Source organism: Mobula hypostoma, chromosome 18 (genome assembly GCF_963921235.1).
Source record: "Mobula hypostoma chromosome 18, sMobHyp1.1, whole genome shotgun sequence".
Classification (NCBI taxonomy): Eukaryota; Metazoa; Chordata; class Chondrichthyes; order Myliobatiformes; family Myliobatidae; genus Mobula; species Mobula hypostoma.
The window spans coordinates 56,440,955-56,457,264 of NC_086114.1; the positions used below are offsets into that span (position 1 = coordinate 56,440,955).

At 37.0% G+C, this 16,310-nt stretch overlaps 1 protein-coding gene across 3 annotated transcripts in view; it reads right to left on the minus strand.

Annotated features, from left to right (window-relative positions):
- The window catches only part of LOC134358560 (fibrillin-1-like), a 462,213-nt gene that overhangs the window by 168,260 nt on the left and 277,643 nt on the right, over positions 1 to 16,310 (minus strand). For all 3 annotated transcript variants that reach the window (XM_063070931.1, XM_063070932.1, XM_063070930.1), the window contains 5 exons: positions 8,885 to 8,935; positions 8,178 to 8,303; positions 7,076 to 7,300; positions 3,062 to 3,187; positions 1,480 to 1,608 (listed from right to left, as the gene is read on the minus strand). In XM_063070931.1, coding sequence (XP_062927001.1) covers positions 1,480 to 1,608; positions 3,062 to 3,187; positions 7,076 to 7,300; positions 8,178 to 8,303; positions 8,885 to 8,935 — 657 coding nt within the window. The remainder of the gene's footprint in view (positions 1 to 1,479; positions 1,609 to 3,061; positions 3,188 to 7,075; positions 7,301 to 8,177; positions 8,304 to 8,884; positions 8,936 to 16,310) is intronic.

Consider the following 16,310-nt stretch of genomic DNA (forward strand, 5'->3'; position numbering starts at 1 on the left):
CTAAGAATCTTTTCCAACAGCTTTCCCACCACAGACGTAAGGCTCACTGGTCTTTAATTACCCGGACTATCCCTACTACCTTTTTTGAACAAGGGGACAACATTCGCCTCCCTCCAATCCTCCGGTACCATTCCCGTGGACAACGAGGACATAAAGATCCTAGCCAGAGGCTCAGCAATCTCTTCTCTCGCCTCGTGGAGCAGCCTGGGGAATATTCCGTCAGGCCCCGGGGACTTATCTGTCCTAATGTATTTTAACAACTCCAACACCTCCTCTCCCTTAATAGCAACATGCTCCAGAACATAAACCTCACTCATATTGTCCTCACCATCATCAAGTTCCCTCTCATTGGTGAATACCGAAGAGAAGTATTCATTGAGGACCTCGCTCACTTCCACAGCCTCCAGGCACATCTTTCCACCTTTATCTCTAATTGGTCCTACCTTCACTCCTGTCATCCTTCTTTCTTCACATAATTCAAGAATGCTCTGGGGTTTTCCTTTACCCCACTCGCCAAGGCCTTCTCATGCCCCCTTCTTGCTCTTCTCAGCCCCTTCTTCAGCTCCTTTCTTGCTTCCCTATATTCCTCAATAGATCCATCTGATCCCTGCTTCCGAAACCTCATGTATGCTGTCTTCTTCCACCTGACTAGATTTTCCACCTCACTTGTCACCCATGGTTCCTTCACCCTACCATTCTTTATCTTCCTCACCGGGACAAATTTATCCCGAACTTCCTGCAAGAGATCTCTAAACATTGACCACATGTCCATAGTACATTTCCCTGCAAAAACATCATCCCAATTCACACCCGCAAGTTCTAGCCTTATAGCCTCATAATTTGCCTTTCTCCATTTAAAAATTTTCCTGTGCTCTCTGATTCTATCCTTTTCCATGATAATGCTAAAGGCCAGGGAGCGGTGGTCACTGTCCCCCAGATGCTCACCCACTGAGAGATCTGTGACCTGACCCAGTTCATTACCTAGTACTAGATCTAGTATGGCATTCCCCCTGGTCGGCCTGTCCACATACTGTGACAGGAATCCGTCCTGGACACACTTAACAAACTCTGTCCCATCTAAACCCTTGGAACTAATCAGGTGCCAATCAATATTAGGGAAGTTAAAGTCATCCATGATAACAACCCTGTTATTTTTGCACCTTTCCAAAATCTGCCCCTCTGTATGTCTGCTGCTACCAGGGGGCCTATAGAATACCCCCAATAGAGTAACTGCTCTATTTAACTCTTAAGCATAGTTACTTTGGATCCAAGTCTCCATAATGCCTACTGAATTATACCTAATTATTTCTATTTATGCTATTAATTCATCTGCAAATACTGTGTGCATTTTTAGATGAAGAATCATTCTCTTTAACCAATTTTTCCAGTTTCAATTCCAACTAGATGGATAATGTTTGAACTTCTAATAGCATTTATATACTGATAAATTAAGTTTTCCCTCATTTTGTTTTCACATACCCATGCAGTTCTTCATCATCATAAAACCACTTTCATATCCTTCGAAGCATTCACAATCAAAGCTTCCAGGAGTATTAACACAAGTTCCTGGACCACATAGATCAGGAGAGATGCGGCATTCATTGATATCTAAGATCAAAAGAAAAGTCATTAGTGGAAGATAAGACACTTACAGCTTGAAGTTCTTTCATATTTTAATGAGGTGCATAACTGTATTTTAGCTAAAATGCAGATATTAAATGTGATTATGAATTTTCTGTCTTCATAGTGCTTTCCTAAGTTTCATCTGATTCTTTCCATCTATTGTTATAATACCAAACAGTATGCAGTGCATCTTTAACATCACAAATTTAAGTTATTTTGAGAAATTGAGGTTCACAAATGGTGCCTTTTAGACACACAGGCCTGCTTCATCATTATTTACAGGAAAAAAATACCTGATCTGTTGTCAGAAGAGCAAGGCATTGTCTTGCAGGTGCATCCACCTCTAAGTACATTCCTCGCTATTTGCTTCCTCCACTCCTATACATTCATCTTGCTTTAAATGTAACCGGGATCTTCACTCTCTGCTGTTAAATTGTCAGCCCTTAAATCCTGAGTTGATCATATGCTGAAAGCCCTCCCACACACATTATCCTACAGTATTTAAATCCCCTCAGTCTGGATCTACCACTTGATTCTTCCACTTTTCCAGCTTCAAATCTGCCTACTCATACCTTCTGCCTTTCCCTGAAAGTTCATGCCCTTTCCTAGCACCAAAATGGCTGAGGTGGTCAAAGAAAAGCCTGTCTTTAGACATACAAAGTCTATTCTGATGCAGTCAATGCATTGAACCTCTGGCTGCCAGTGAGTCTTGTAGAAAAATGATAGCCCATTCTAATGCATCATCATCATCTTAATATGCCTTTTTAAGTGTTGGAGTACTTTGACAGGAATTTTATTATTAAAATCAGAGAGTATATACGATTACATCTAAAACATGATTACGTTCAATAAAAGCTGTTGCTTTGTAGTGATTCTTTACTAAAATATATGACTAGTCTTGAAATCTCTTTTTGAAGTCATCTTAGAGCAGCATAGATAAGAATATGAAATAACATTAGAAATAACAAATATATTAGAATAAAGCAACAATTAAGTCATATTAGCAGAGTTTAACAGATTAATTAATATAAAATAATTGAAAAAGAAACTTGGTTTATTGTTTGCATCAGCTTAATAATTTACAAATCTACTTAATTTTGAGTGGGGCACAGAATTAAAAAGAATGGGGAGTCATTACAAGACTAATGTTCAGACTCTATCTTTTACTGATGTAGGGGGTTGCCTTTTCAGTTGATAATGAATTTATACATTCTTTTCTCTGAACCTCTATTTAGTTCTTGAGTTAGCATCTACAAATTTATGGGGCAGGTACAGTATAGTACAGATAGAGGATTATCCACAGCTGTGAATGAGTCAAAATTTGATTCTAGTCTGTGAAAAACAAATCCTTTATGAGGCATTCCAATCCAAGTTTCACCAATATTCCCGATTGTTAATATAAGTAATAATTGTTATTGCTCTGTAACTTTTAACATACCTGTGCAGTTTCTTTCTTCAGAATCAAGAGCAAAGCCACTATTACATCTGCATCTAAAGCTCCCAATGGTGTTTCTGCATTTCCCATGGGTACAGATACCTGGGATTGTCCTACATTCATTGATATCTAAAAGAAAAAGATAAAATTGATTTTAGATGAAGGTTTATGTCAATACAAATGTTATTCATATATGCTACATCGCATGTTAACAGTTTGTGGTGGAAGAAAAACAATTTTCTCGTTTTTAAAATATATTGGCAGGGACGACCGACCAGGTGTGAGCCATGGTGGCAGGGCCTCAGGCACTGAGTCTGACTCTGTGGCGCAGAAGGGTGGGACGGAGAAGAGGAGAGCTGACGTCATTGGAGACTCTATAGTCAGGGGAGCAGAAAGGAGATTTTGTGGACGTGAGTAGGACACCCGCATGGTTTGTTGCCTCCCGGGTGCCAGGGTCTGGGATGTCTTTGACCAGGTGCACAATGCACAACATCCTGGTACAAGACGGAAAGCAACCAGAAGTTGTGATACATGTTGGTACCAACGACACAGGCAGGAAGAAGGATGAGGTCCTGAAGTGTGAGTTTCGGGAACTAGGCAGAAGGCTGAAGAATAGGACCTCAAGGGTGGTGTTCTCAGGATTGCTGCCAGTGCTATGTGAAAGGTACAGATTGGATGGGTTGCACCTGAACTCGAGGGGGAGCAATATCCTTGCAGGTAGGTTTGCTAACATGGTTTGGGAGGGTTTAAACTAATATCCTGGCGGGGAGATTTGTGAGGGCTACTGAGGTGACTTTACACTAGAATGGTTAGGGGGGTGGGAATCAAATTAAAGAGACTAGGAGAGAGGAGGTTAGTTCACAACGGGGGATGGGAACAAGTGCAGAGAGACAGAGGGGTGTAAAATGAGGGTCGAAGCAAAAAGTAGAAAGGTGAAAAGTAAAAGTGGCAGGCTGGCAAATCCAGGGCAAAGATCAAAAAGGGCCACTTTTCAACATAATTGTATAAGGGCTAAGAGTGTTGTAAAAGCAAGCCTGAAGGCTTTGTGTGTGAATGCAAGCAGCATTTGTAACAAGGTGGATGAATTAAAAGTACAGATTGTTATTAATGAATATGATATAGTTGGGATCCCAGAGACATGGTTCCAAGGTGATCAAGGATGGGAGCTCAACATTCACGGATATTCAATATTCAGGAGGGATAAACATGAAAGAAAAGGAGGTGGGGTAGCATTGCTGGTTAGAGAGGAGATTAACGCAATAGAAAGGAAGGACATTAGCCGGGAGGATGTGGAATTGATATGGGTAGAGCTGCATAACACTAAGGGGCAGAAAATGCTGGTGGGAGTTGTGAACAGGCCACCTAACAGTAGTAGTGAGGTTGGGGATGGCATTAAACAGGAAATTAGAAATGTATGCAATAAAGGAACAGCAGTTATAATGGGTGACTTCAATTTACATGTAGATTGAGTGAACCAAATTGGTAAGGGTGCTGAGGAAGAGGATTTCTTGGAATATATGCGGGATGGTTTTTTTGAACCAACATGTCGAGGAACCAGCTAGAGAACAGGCTATTCTAGACTGGGTATTGAGCAATGAGGAAGGGTTAATTAGCAATCTTGTCATGAGAGGCCCCTTGGGAAAGAATGACCATAATATGGTGGAATTCTTCATTACGATGGAGAGTGACATAGTTAATTCAGAAACAAAGGTTCTGAACTTCAAGAAGGGTAACTTTGAAGGTATGAGACATGAATTAGCTAAGACAGACCGGCAAATGACACTTAAAGGGTTGATGGTGGATATGCAATGGCAAGCATTTAAAGATCGCGTGGATGAACTACAATTGTTCATCCCAGTTTGGCAAAATAATAAATCAGGGAAGGTAGTGGACCCATGGCTGACAAGGGAAATTAGGGACAGTATCAATTCCAAAGAAGAAGCATACAAATTAGCCAGAGAAAGCGGCTCACCTGAGGACTGGGTCCAGCAGAGGAGGACAAAGGGCTTAATTAGGAAAGGGAAAAAAGATTATGAGAGAAAACTAGCAGGGAACATAAAAACTGACTGTAAAAGCTTTTATAGATATGTGAAAAGAAAAAGATTGGTTAAGACAAATGTAGGTTCCCGACAGACAGAAACAGGTGAATTGATTATGGGGAACAAGGACATGGCAGACCAATTGAATAACTACTTTGGTTCTGTCTTCACTAAGGAGGACATAAATAATCTTCTGGAAATAGTAGGGGACAGAGGGTCCAATGAGATGGAGGAACTGAGGGAAATATATGTTAGTAGGGAAGTGGTGTTAGGTAAATTGAAGGGATTAAAGGCAGATAAATCCCCAGGGCCAGATGGTCTGCATCCCAGAGTGCTTAAGGAAGTAGCCCAAGAAATAGTGGATGCATTAGTGATAATTTTTCAAAACTCTTTAGATTCTGGACTAGTTCCTGAGGATTGGAGGGTGGCTAATGTAACCCCACTTTTTATAAAAGGAGGGAGAGAGAAACCGGGGAATTATAGACCGGTTAGCCTAACATCAGTGGTGGGGAAAATGCTGGGGTCAGTTATCAAAGATGTGATAACAGCACATTTAGAAAGCAGTGAAATCATCGGACAAAGTCAGCATGGATTTGTGAAAGGAAAATCATGTCTGACGAATCTCATAGAATTTTTTGAGGATGTAACTAGTAGAGTGGATAGGGGAGAACCAGTGGATGTGGTATATTTGGATTTTCAAAAGGCTTTTGACAAGGTCCCACACAGGAGATTAGTGTACAAACTTAAAGCACACGGTATTGGGGGTAAGGTATTGATGTGGATAGAGAATTGGTTGGCAGACAGGAAGCAAAGAGTGGGAATAAATGGGACCTTTTCAGAATGGCAGGCAGTGACTAGTGGGGTACCGCAAGGCTCAGTGCTGGGACCCCAGTTGTTTACAATATATATTAATGACTTAGATGAGGGAATTAAATGCAGCATCTCCAAGTTTGCGGATGACACGAAGCTGGACGGCAGTGTTAGCTGTGAGGAGGATGCTAAGAGGATGCAGGGTGACTTGGATAGGTTAGGTGAGTGGGCAAATTCATGGCAGATGCAATTTAATGTGGATAAATGTGAGGTTATCCACTTTGGTGGCAAAAACAGGAAAACAGATTATTACCTGAATGGTGGCCAATTAGGAAAAGGGGAGGTGCAACGAGACCTGGGTGTCATTATACACCAGTCATTGAAAAGCGGGCATGCAGGTACAGCAGGCAGTGAAAAAGGCCAACGGTATGCTGGCATTCATAGCAAGAGGATTCCAGTACAGGAGCAGGGAGGTACTACTGCAGTTGTACAAGGCCTTGGTGAGACCACACCTGGAGTATTGTGTGCAGTTTTGGTCCCCTAATCTGAGGAAAGACATTCTTGCCATAGAGGGAGTATAAAGAAGGTTCACCAAATTGATTCCTGGGATGGCAGGACTTTCATATGATGCAAGACTGGATCGACTAGGCTTATACTCGTTGGAATTTAGAAGATTGAGGGGGGGATCTTACTGAAACATATAAAATCCTAAAGGGATTGGACAGGCTAGATGCAGGAAAATTGTTCCCCATGTTGGGGAAGTCCAGAATGAGGGGTTACAGTTTGAGGATAAAGGGGAAGGCTTTTAGGACCGAGATGAGGAAAAACTTCTTCACACAGAGAGTGGTGAATCTGTGGAATTCTCTGCCACAGGAAACAGTTGAGGCCAGTTCATTGGCTATACTTAAGAGGGAGTTAGATATGGCCCTTGTGGCTAAGTTCCCAACTGTAAGTCATTTATTTCTTAAATTGCTTGAGAATCTACACACTTACATGTAGGATTAGTGTAAAATATATGGCTTAATGGTCAATGTAGACTCAATGGGCTGAAGGTCTATTTTTTGTGATGTATTTCTTGATGACTCTCAAACTTATACCTAAGAAAATTTGTGTAGCAAGCAAAAATATTATAAATTTAATGCTGTTATATGCTTAATGTAACATTTACCTTTAAAAAAAGGTTTTCCATCAGGTCCTTCTCTGCTGAAAATTCCAGGTCCTCGTGGACAAAGTGTTTTGTAGAGACTTGTTCCTTTCTCAGGACATTTTTCACAATCTGGCCCCCAAGCAGCACCAACAGAACAGCAACAAGTATCCATGCGAAATCGTCCAGGCATGCGCTTCGTGCATTCATCCTCATCATATTTTAAATAGCAGTGCTCCGAACGAATATCTACCCAAAGCAAAATGTAAAATTGTTACCTTAGACACAGAAATAAATAAAACAGTACAGTAACATACTAAATTTTAATAATATTTGTCCTGTAATAATAAACAAGATAACATGTCAGGCTCACCTGGGACAAGGAAGTCCCAAGATTTTGTTATGAGTACTTAAGGATCTCTTTTGCTTCTCCTAGTCTGCAGGTAAACTAAAACGTTGATGAATTATCTTATCTTTACCCCAATCGATTTGCCAGTTGGGTGGATTACTATTGCTCTGATGCTTGGCTCTCAGATTGAGATAGCAACCTAGATCTCATTTGAGTCAGAATTATTCATTTTAAAATTGCATGGTCTTCACAGCTGCTTGACTATTCTGGGGTAGAAAAGAAGGATACAAGTTTCCTTGCCTTGCTCAGACATACCCAGTAGCTGAAGATAAAAATGACTTTTAAATTTAGGATTTCAGTTACACACCTATGCTAGACTGTACATGCAACAATCAAATAGGAAAGAAAAGGTGATGTTTCTTGAACCTAACCATAAACCTTGCTTATATTCCACAAAAACACTTTTTAGCAATTTAATAGCAATCATAGAAAGTGTCAAAGTTCTCAATATAACAAACTATGAATAGCTATCACTTGATAACATTGAAATAACAGTTTTCAAGTAATTGAAATGTGAGGAAAATAATGTGTGGCAAAGGCACTGTGTGAATAATCTGCTGTGACCATGGTGCTCCAAACGATTGAGACAGGAAACAAGTAAGTAGAAAAAGTTTATCACAGTAGACTCCAAATACTTTCCTCAATGGGCAGCCAAGAGTCTGCTCAATATGGCTGAGGTATCTATGCATTTTGGTTAAAAGCCTGTTCTATACTTACCAATACAAGTCCTTCCACTACTGTCCAGAGACATACCATGAGGACAGACGCACTGAAATGATCCAGGTGTATTCACACAATCAGCATTGGTGCATACCCCAGGGAACACTACACATTCATTAACATCTAAAAAGAATTATAAAATAAAATAACTTTGATTAAAAATGTTACTGTTTCACAAGTTACAAGCAGACATATTAACACAGAACATTTACCTAATTTTATTATGTAAATTAATAAAATAAGTATTATTCTGAACTAACTGGACAAAAAAATTAAATATACATTTGTAAAGGTGATCTCAAATGTTTAAACTCATACACAATGTCTATTTACGAAGTCAATTACAATGGAACATGTTCCTCTTTAAGCCAATGAGTTTATCGTTAAAATGGTCTATGTTCTTGAAATGTGTAAAATGCATGGCGTTTTGCCATTTCCTGAATCTAATCACAAACAGGCTTGGATTCTGGATAAAGGTCATGTCATATGAAAAGTTAAAATATTTCCATCTTTGAGGATTTCTATTAATGAATTCCATCATCCACATATTAATTGTCATCTTCTGAGCCATTTGCATTTTCAGTACTTATTCAAATTCCCCTAGATTTTACAGTCATTTGTTGTTACAAAAATATATATATCATGTTCCAGCATTTGTGTTAGTAGACAAAGATACAAACAGGATACAGAAACAGTTTAAATACCTTCACAGATTGTCCCATTAACTCTTGTAAATCCTTTAGGGCAAACACTGTCTAAAATAAAGCAAAACTATAAGCAGTTTTAAAAAACAACGTAAGTTATAATAAACAAATAAAATGTAAGTTATAATATGTGTAACTATGTTAAATTGTACAAACTATTGTCCTTTGAGTAGGAAGGAGTTTAAAAAAGATGCAAAGACGTCAACAATAATGAGACAGCCTACAAGGGGAGATTGGAGGTGGAAGAACTTGAGGCCGGGTGCCAGACAACTAACTTCTTCCTCAATGTCAACAAAACAAAGAAATGGTTATCGACTTCAGGAGAACTCGTACCACTCATTCCTTTTTACATCAACAGCACAGTAGTGGAAATCACGAGCAGTTTTAAACTTCCTGAGAGTGCACATAACACATCTCTTGGTCACAGAACACATCCTATACAATCAAGAAAGTTTACCAAAGTCTCCACGTTCTGTGGAGGCTGAAGAGAGCTGGACTGTGCACATCAATACTCATGACTTTCTAGAGATGCACAGTAGAGAATGTCCTAACACTCTGCATCACTGTATGGTATGGTAATTGCACTGTGGTGGACAGGAAGGTTTTACAATAGGGAGTCAAATCTGCCCGATGCATCACTGGCACCAGCCTACCTGTCATCAAGGAAATGTATACAGAAAGGTGCTGGAAAAAGGCCAGCACTATCATGAAGGATTCCACCCACTCTGCTCATGGACTGTCTGTCTCACTCCAATTAGGGAGGAGGCTAAGTAGCAACCACCCCAGGACCACCAGACTCAAAAATTGTTCCCCAAGCAGTATGGCTGATCAAAACCTCCACCCACTAGCCCCCACCCCCACCATTACCTTATCATTTTCTGTCGGAGTCACCTTACATATAGACACTCCTGTACCTGGTGTCACTTTATGTACATACTAAATAGTTAATCTATGTACATAGGTGATTCTTCAATTTGCGTAACTTTTCTGTCCTTAGGGTAGATATTCAAGAAAAAAGGTTTTTACAAAGAACTAGTTTTAAAAGTTAGATAATAGTAACACTAAACTTATATCAGTATGCTTCATAAATAATATTTTCTTAATTTTTAAGTAAGTCAAAAATCTTCATGTTCCAGAATTTCACTTTTTTGCGCTTACTCCCTACCCAGACTCTGTAACTTTGTATCGACAAAGAACTGCTGTCCCCAACACTTCTGTCATTACTAACACACAACGCATTTTAGAGACCAATCAAGTTTTTTGAAACAACTGTTAATATGGTTGCCATGGAACTGAGAAGTGACGGGAGCATGTGGCTGTCATGGCAGAAAACTGACATCTTGATGTCAAGAAATGTGAGTAATTTGAAGATTTATACCTCCTAATCTGAGAGTATATTTATTATGCGTCATTACCAAACGAGTTACTATTTGTATGCTTTAACGGAGAAATAAATCATTTTATTTCTGTATATTTAAATTATAGTTACAAGCTAGCTATCCAGTTGAGTTGGCAAGTGCGAGACTTAGCCAACTTCTCCTTTCTTCTTCTTCTTTTCTAATATTTTCCATTGTTTTCTATATAGAAGAATACAGAGTCCAAGAGAATACATATTATAAAACAAAAGAAAAAATATAATACCAGATACAGTATATTGAAACACATTAATGACTCCTTACTCTATATTCATATAGATTAGATTAATTCCTATATTAGAATATAAATAATTTTATTTAAAAGAAGATCTACACCCACTACCAAAGTCGAAGCTGTTTGGGAAAAAAATGAAAACAATTTATCAGATAATCAAATATGCTATTAACCAACTTCTGTACTTTAACAAGAAGTCAAAGATTATGAAAATAATTTAAAAACGGCCTTCACAAATTTTGAAAATCTTGGTTAGATACAGAAATTGAACAACGAATCTTTTCTAAATTTAGGCATGCCATAACATCCCGTAACCACTGAGCATGATTAGACGGAACAGCATCCTTCCATTTAAACAAAAGCACCCTCCTAGCCATAAGAGAGATAAGAGCCAGAATGTGCAAATCAGATGTCTTCAAAATGATATCTTTCCTTCCAACAATACCAAATAGGGCAGTCAAAGGATTAGGCTTAAAATTTTCTTTAAAGAGTACAGAAAAAGTTTCGAATACTTCCTTCCAATATTTTCCAAGATTTGGGCACGTCCAAAACATATGAATAAATGAAGCTTCTCCATTGTTACACCTATCACAGCAGGGAGACATATCCATATAAAAACGAGATAACTTATCCATGGTCAGATAAGCCCTATGAACCACTTTAAGTTGTGGGAGGGAATGATGAGTACATAATGATGAAGTATTAACCAATTTAAAAATCTCATTCTAAGTTTCTTCAGAAATTGAGGTCTGTAAATCTTATTCCCAAAGACTATTGATTTTGTCTAAAGAATTATTTCTGATTCCCACAACATACCATAAATATTAGATATTGAACCATTATAAAATGATTTGATATTAAGAATTTCATCTAATACGTTCTTATCAGGACTATTAGGAAATGTACATAATTGAGATTGCAGAAAATCTCTAATTTGTAAGTACCGAAAAAAATGGGTTTTTGGTAAACTATATTTAGTTGACAATTGGTCGAACGAAGAGAAACTTCCTCCAACGAACAGATCCCGGAAACATGTAATGCCCAATCTTTCCCATTGTTTAAAAAATATATATCAGTCATTAAAGGCTTAAAAAATAATTTTAAAAATGGGACTCGAAAGGGAGAATCTCAATAAACCAAAGTGTTTTCTAAATTGTATCCAAATCCTCAAAGTATGTTTGACTACCACATTTTCAGTTATCTTACCTAAGGATAAAGGAAGTGAAGATTCCAAAAGAGAGATAATAGAAAATTTATTAACCGAGTTAGCTTCTAAAGAAATCCACCCGGGACAGTCCTCATGATTAATATAGTATAACCAAAACATAAGATTCCGTATATTAGCCACCCAGTAATAAAACCTAAAATTTGGTAAAGCTAAACTTCCATTCTTTTTAACTTTCTGGAGATGGACTTTATTCAATCGAGGACATTTATTTTTCCATATGTAGGAGGACAAAATAGTCCAGAAAGTCAAAAAAGGATTTAGGAATAAAAATGGATAAAACCTGAAAGAGGTTTATAAATTTAGGTAAAACATTCATTTTAATAGAATTAATTCGACCAATCAATGATAACAAAAGAGGTGACCAATTTGATAATGTTCTTTTTATATAATTTACTAAAGTAAGAAAATTTTCTTTAAATAGGTATTTATAATTCTTAGTAATTGTTACACCCAAATAAGTGAATTGGTTTCTTACAATTTTAAAAGGAAGGTTAATATCAGTTAATGGCAAATTATTCAAAGGAAAAAGTTCACTCTTGTGTAGGTTCAGTTTATATCCAGAAAACTGACTAAAACAGAAGAGTGAAGAAAGCACAGAAGGTAATGAAGTTTTGACGTTAGAAATGTAAAGCAATATATCATTCACATAAAGTGAAACTTTGTGGATAGTACCCTTCCGTAAAATACCAGTGATATCATTAGATTCTCAAAAAGCAATAGCTAAAGATTCTAAAGCCAGGTCAAAAAGCAAAGGACTCAAAGGGCAACCTTGTCTGGTTCCACGTTGAAGTTTAAATGGTTTAGAATTCTGAGAATTAGTAAGAACCCGATCAAAAGGGGATAAATACAGTAATTTAATCCGTGGAATAAAGTTGGACCCAAAGTTAAATTTTTCTAAGATTTTAAATAAATAATGCCATTCAACCCAGTCAAAAACCTTCTCAGCGTCTAAGGATATCACACACTTCGGTATCTCCTTAGAAGGGGAATAGATAACATTTAATAATTGACGAATATTAAAATTAGAATATTGATTTTTTAATAAAACCAGTCTGATCATCAGAAATGATAGATATTTTCCATCCTACAGGCCAGAACTTTAGATAGAATTTTACCATCAACATTAAGTAAGGAAATTGGTCTATATGAAGAACATTCAGTTGGGTTCTTATTTTTTTTAAGCATAAGCGAAATAGAAGCTTCGTAAAAAGATTGCGGCAACCTATCTGACTTAAAATAATCTGAAAAAACTGAACATAAGTGAGGTATAAGAAAAGAAGAGAAAGCCTTTTAGAATTCTCCAGAAAATCCATCAGGACCTGGAGCTTTCCATGAATGCAGTGAACATACAGCCTCGGCTATTTCTTCATGAGAAATACATTGATCCAACTGTTTTAGGTTATCAACAGAACGAGTATGGATATTTATTTGGTCTAAAAAATTATCCACTACAGTATTATCTTCAAGAAGATCAGAACTATAAAGTTTAGAATAAAATTCTCTAAAAGTATCATTTATTTCTAAGTGATCAGTTGTCCCAATACTGTTAGCTTTATAAATGTCTTTAATCTGTTGTTTAGCACTAGAAGTTTCAATTTGGTTAGCCAATAATTTACCTGTTTTATCTCCATGAATATAAAATTAACTTTTCTCCTTTAGGAGTTGAGTTTCAATAGGGTATGTTAATAAAAATCATATTTAGTTTTAATTTCAACCTGTCTTTTATATAAAACAGGATCTGAAGTCAAAGCATATTCTTCATCTAATTGTTTCAGCTGATTGGCTAAATTAATTCTCTCTTTATTAGCTTTTTTCTTAAAACTTGCAGTATAAGAAATGATTTGTCCTCTAATATATGCTTTAAAGACATCCCATATGACAAGACTAGAAGTCTCCTCCAACGTATTCTCTTCAAAAAAAAGTGATCTGCCTCTCCAAGAACTTTAAGAAATCCTTGTCAGATAACAAAGTTAAATTAAACCACCAGAATCTGTTTGTCTGAGGAAAACCAGGAAGATTTATGGATAAAAACACAGGAGCATGGTCAGAGATAGCAATCTCTTTATATTCACAGGATCGAACTAATGGAATCATTTGGTTATCAATAAAAAAAGTCAATTCTGGAATACATATGATGAACATGAGAGAAAAATGAGTATTCTCTTTCTGCTGGATGTAAGAAACGCCATATATCAACAATACAAAGCTGGTTTATTAAGCGTCGCTGGTTTAGAAGAGGACCGACCTAGATCTGAATCTAACCAGCAATTACAGTCTCCTGCCATCACCAATGAGTACAAACTCAGACCAGGCAAAAATGGAAAAAAAACGCTCAAAGAATCCTGGATCATCTATATTTGAGGCATAAACGTTAGCAAATACCAACAATTTATCCTCTAATTTCCCTGATACTAGAACAAATCATCCATTAGTATCAGAAGCAACCTTGTGTTGAACAAAGGGAATTGTATTTTCTATAAAAATTGAAACTCCTCTAGCTTTGGCCTGAAAACTTGAATGAAAGTGTCATCTCTCCATCGGCTAAAAAGCCGTGAGTTATCAGAATTGCGTGCATGGGTTTCTTGTAAAAAATAATTGGGACCTTAATTTTTTTAATATAGGCAAAAATCTTATTTCATTTCATAGGATGATTTAATCCTTTCACATTAAGTCTAAGTAACTTAATATTATAATCCATTTTATTATTATTTAAAAGAAAAATTAAAAGGGTAATCCTTAAGAGGGTTAAAAAAACTAAACAATGACCTATGAGATCAGGAAACCAAACAACAGGTTTGACTAAAATTCCCAAACAGCTTCCAAGAAAAAAAATCCGAACACCCTCCCCCCTCCCAAAGAGAGAAAGTCGACCAAAGAAAGTCGAAGCCTACAACTAATAATGACATCCCCCCCAAAAATCCCACTGGCTTAGCTCCAAATAAATTACAAGGTTAGAATATTCCAACCTAGTCAAAACAACAGATAATAAAGAGACAGATAATTCTGATATCAAAAACTCCAGAAAAGTAAGTATTATATAAAATAATATGGACACACAGAATATTGGCTCATTAAAACCTTATTCTCAAAGTAAAACCTCAAGAGGTTCTAAAAGAAAATTGACTACAAGATTCACCAGAGGCAAAATACACAATTATTCATGTAAGTTTTTGTTAAGCAGCTCTAACATGACACTTTAAAACTTAGCAGACAAAGTAATAGCACATTAAAGTCTTATTCTCAAAATAAATCCTTAAAAAGTTTAAAAAGAAAGAGTTAAGTACAAAGTTTAGCAAAAGTAGAATAAACAGTTATTTATGTAACAAATAATAAGCAATCACTTTACTGACTCTAAATATTCCTGAGCCTGGAGACTCGAACAGAACCATTTTTGCGATCCATCCTGCAGTGTAATTCTGAGCTTCGCCGGATACCGTAAAGAAGGTTTAAAATCCTTGTTGTAGAACTTTGACATGACGCTTTTTAACTTAGCACATTTCCCCATAATCTCTGCTGAGAAATCTTCAACGATTCTAATCTTATGTCCATTAAAATCAATCATACCTTTCCGACGAGAGTCACAAATTATATGGTCCCTTGTTTGAAACTCATGAAAAGCGAATACCACTAAACGAGGTTTGCTTGCAAACATTCCATTCCCAGATACGCTGTGCACTCAGTCGGTCATTGGTGTCAATTTTAAAATATCAGGAAATAACTGAACCAGAAAGTTTGCAAAAAATTTCGTAGGACGGTCACCTTCAGTTAACTCTTCAAGACCAAGAATTCATACGTTATTCCTTCTACTTCTATTTTCTAAATCAGTAATCTTCTGTCTTAGTTCGTCGTTAACCTTGGATTGTTTTTCATAACGCTTTTGCAGGTCGTCCATTTTTTCATCCAGAATCAACAAGATTTCTTCATTCTCTTTTATTCGTTTACCGTGCTCAGTTAAGGTCTCTTAAATAGAATCCAGCTTTGTACTTAATGGTTTAATTTCAGAGCCAAGTTGTTGAAACTCTTCGGAGGATTCCTTTCTGAATCGCTGAAATTCCTCAGATGCTTCCTTTCTGTGCTTTTGCATCAATTCAATAATACAATCCAAAGATGTAGAAGAATCTTCTTCTTTTTCACCTTTAGCAGTTCTTGTAGTCATAGTGTCAAATCAGGTTGGAAAGTAAGAAAAGTAAACTAGGAGTGGCAATAAAATGCTGGTATTCCATCCACTACCAGCAGGAAGTCTCCAATTTTTTCTTTAAAAAGTGAGAAATGCCATTACCATCACACAACTGGCAGTGAAACTGTCAAGATGGTCCCAAGATCATCAGCAGACCGATCAAAAAAAATAGAGACACACAATTAAAGAAGACCCAATGAAATATCAGCAGTACCTTGAAAGAGAAAGAGATACAAAAAAAAGGAGACAGGAAAACTTAAGATCACCTCAAAATTACCAAAGCACGAACAGAGAATGAAGAGTTGACAGTAGAGAGTTAATCAAATGGGCTGCTGATAAGAAAAGACAGGCAGTACAATGTTTTAGAGCAG